The following is a 3,115-nucleotide window of genomic DNA, read 5'->3' on the forward strand; positions in this document are numbered from 1 at the left end:
TTTTTGAACCGAAATAACTGGTTCGTTTGGTTCGTTTTCATTTATAATTAGTATATTTTTGGTAACCAAGTCGAACCGAATTAATCCGGCTTCATTTCTTTTTTTGTAGCTCAAAAAACCAATCGGTGTACCCTAGATATAATCTAAAAATGACACATTTATGAGATCATCTTTTGGCAATACCTGATGATAATTTATATTGTTCCTCTTTTATCATATCATTATCAAGTTGTATCACTGTTATAGATAAGCATGAGAGTACTTATCAGTATGGTAATTAAGCTGATGTGTACTGAATGGACACCAAAAGCAATTGCTTGTTTGCATTTGAAAAGTCCTTCAAATCTGTATTCAACCTTCCATAACCGGACAGGTGTTAATTTTCAGATTAAGAATTCTAGAAAATTAGATTCAAATTGGGCTGCTGCCAAGAATTTTCTAATAAGAACACTCAAAGATTCCTAATTTCTTCATCTTTTTTACTTTTCAAGCACTAGGGTCTTACAGAAATGGATTTTCCAAGTCCCTTTCGACGTTGTTTCGGTCTTCATTTCCTGGATTTTCATACTCAATCATTGAGTTTTTACCAGGAGGGCTCGTTAGTCGTTCATTTAGAGCATCTAGATGCAGGAAAATTGATAGCTCTGTGCTAGACCTCTGAAGCTGGTCTTTCGTAACCTATGCGGAGAAACTATATTTACATAAGAATAAGCTATAAATGTAAAGTTTATGAATTTCAGAAGCGTTTCTGAACACACAAATGGAACGCCCAAGTGTAATACTCGACAAGTATATGTACAACATGTTTCATAACAAAATGCTTAAGCCTACTATGGCTACGGAATCTGCCATTTACCTATCGTATACCATTACAAAGCTAAGAGTTAGACTAATCACAATGAATTTCCACAACTGGAAATAGTGAGATACATCTTATACTTCATTTATCACAACTCACAACTCAATGTCCTGCTGCAACAGCAGTCTCATATGACAATAATTTGATGTTATAAACAAAATCCAGTTAGCGATGAGTAGAACCGTAGAGGTACAAATTTGCAGATCTTCTACACTTCAATCCACCTCCTCTCCAGCTTCCTTCATTATACGAGCCGGAACGAGGTAGTTGATCATCTATTCATGGGATGGATGGTATCGAGTCAGTAGTTAGCACGCGTATATCATGATTAGCATTTAGCATACCGTCCCAACTATGCCTTAGCAATAATAACAAAAGGAATAAAACACAGTTAATCCAGTTAGATTAGTTACCTCAGCAAATGCAGAGGTGTGCAGATAGTTAGTGAAGGCTGAGTTGAAGGGTAATAATAGTATCAATCAACACTGCATAAAACCAGCGGCGCATGTCGGAACACATACATAGTGATAAAAGATTCATTTTATTCTTATTAAATCTTATTTTGATGCACCGAATACAATAATCATAGTCTTTGCCTCTGCTGTGTTAACTCAAACTCATATGAGTATTCGATTAATCCCAAACCTGAAGCATTTCTCTTCTTGTTCTCCCTAGTTTAACCCCGATCTGCGCCGATCCATTTCAATTCCTGCAAGTGATTCCACATGAGGAAGGATAATGGAGCGCAAACGGTTCGTGAAAGGTCCGAGCTTTTGGTTTCCATTGTCGAGAAAATGCGCAATCATTTTCTCATTCGATTCAGCTGCATAATCGAACAGTACATGCCACAGCCTGTGCCCAGTATTTAAGCCTTGCCTTCACATCTTCTGGATGATCACCTTTATAGGAAGAGAAAAAGAAGAAGCAACAATTAAAGCATAATTCAAAAGCAATTTCAAATATCAAAGCAAAGAAGCTAATAGAATTTACATCAAAAGGAAGATCAAGGATCTAACTGGTAGCACGTACACACACAGGAAAACAGGACACTTGAAAACGGACACCGCGAAAAGATGCTATTATAAGGTTTCCTATAGAAGTTTCGTGTCCGAAATGACAAGTTTTCAACACATTTCCGAAACAGAAAACGATGATTGAACAAACTGTCCGTGCTACCTAGATCCTAACCATACAGTTCATCTTTTAATGATCTCAGCTCAATCTTGATCCAAAAACTAAGTAAACAATTACTAGAACCATCTACCCAAATCTTGAGTTCAAAAAAGTAATCTCAAAAACCCCAGGCTAAGATCATAAAAACCAGATCAAGCTTCAACCATCAAGAAAAATCAAACACATACCCAACAAAACAGACACAAAACCAAAGACAAATCAAGCAACTAAAAAAGAATGAAAATTTACCAGGACTGGAGATTTTCCAACTAGCAATAGGACTAGAAGCAGGCTCAGAGAGAGCAGCAGGCGAAGAATTATTACTCATCCTGTCGGGAGATTTATGTTGCTCATCAAGAAACTTCTGGCTCATAGAGTAGCAAAGTTCAAGAGCAGGCAGGGTGTTACAAAGCTCAGGGATCTCATCATAGCTGAAACCAAAGCCAAGATCCAAGCACCCTTTAAGCTCATCAAGATCATCATCTGTCAAGCTTTTAGTTCTCTTTAAGTCATCCTCCTCATTAGCTGCCTCCACATACCCTTCCAGCAAAACCTGGTTCTTCTTCTTCCTGCTGTTGCTCCTGCTGCTGGAGTTGAAGCTGTTGGTTGTGGTGGTTAAGTTGGGTTTGGTTTGGTTCAGCTTCTGCCATATTTCTTCAGCTTCTTCAACATCTACATGATTATTATGTTGTTGATCAAGATTTAGTTTTTGGTTTCTTGAACAAACCCAAGAATTTTGTTGTTCACAAGAAATGCCTACCATCTCTGTTTTTTTTTTTTTCTCTCTCTCTCAAATGTGCTTCTAGGACTTGGAGATGTGGTGCTTATAAAGCTGCATCCAACTTTCAAGAAATTAATAAATATTTCTTTTTTCTTTCTTTTTTTAATATTATGAAAAGTTTTTTTTTTTCATCTCATTATTTTCTTTCAATGCCATTTTAAGAGAAGGTTTTCTAAATTGGTACATTAAAGATTTAATATTTTTCCAAATCAAGATTAGAAGAAAATAACTATTACAACAATTCCATTATACTTTTTTTATAAGTAGACACTATTTCAATTTCTTTTTGCTCATGTAGATGG

General features: G+C 36.2%; 1 protein-coding gene across 1 annotated transcript; it reads right to left on the reverse strand.

The window, feature by feature from the left end:
- Positions 1 to 1,315: 1,315 nt before the first annotated feature.
- LOC126663778 (uncharacterized) lies at positions 1,316 to 2,837 on the reverse strand. Its single transcript, XM_050356450.2, has 2 exons — positions 2,282 to 2,837; positions 1,316 to 1,758 (listed from the first exon to the last, which is right to left on the reverse strand). The coding sequence occupies exons 1-2, from the start codon at positions 2,793 to 2,795 to the stop codon at positions 1,679 to 1,681; spliced, it is 594 nt and encodes a 197-aa protein (XP_050212407.1). The 5' UTR covers positions 2,796 to 2,837; the 3' UTR covers positions 1,316 to 1,678.
- Between the last annotated feature and the right edge of the window lie 278 nt (positions 2,838 to 3,115).

This window comes from Mercurialis annua, linkage group LG1-X (assembly GCF_937616625.2).
Source record: "Mercurialis annua linkage group LG1-X, ddMerAnnu1.2, whole genome shotgun sequence".
Taxonomy (NCBI): Eukaryota; Viridiplantae; Streptophyta; class Magnoliopsida; order Malpighiales; family Euphorbiaceae; genus Mercurialis; species Mercurialis annua.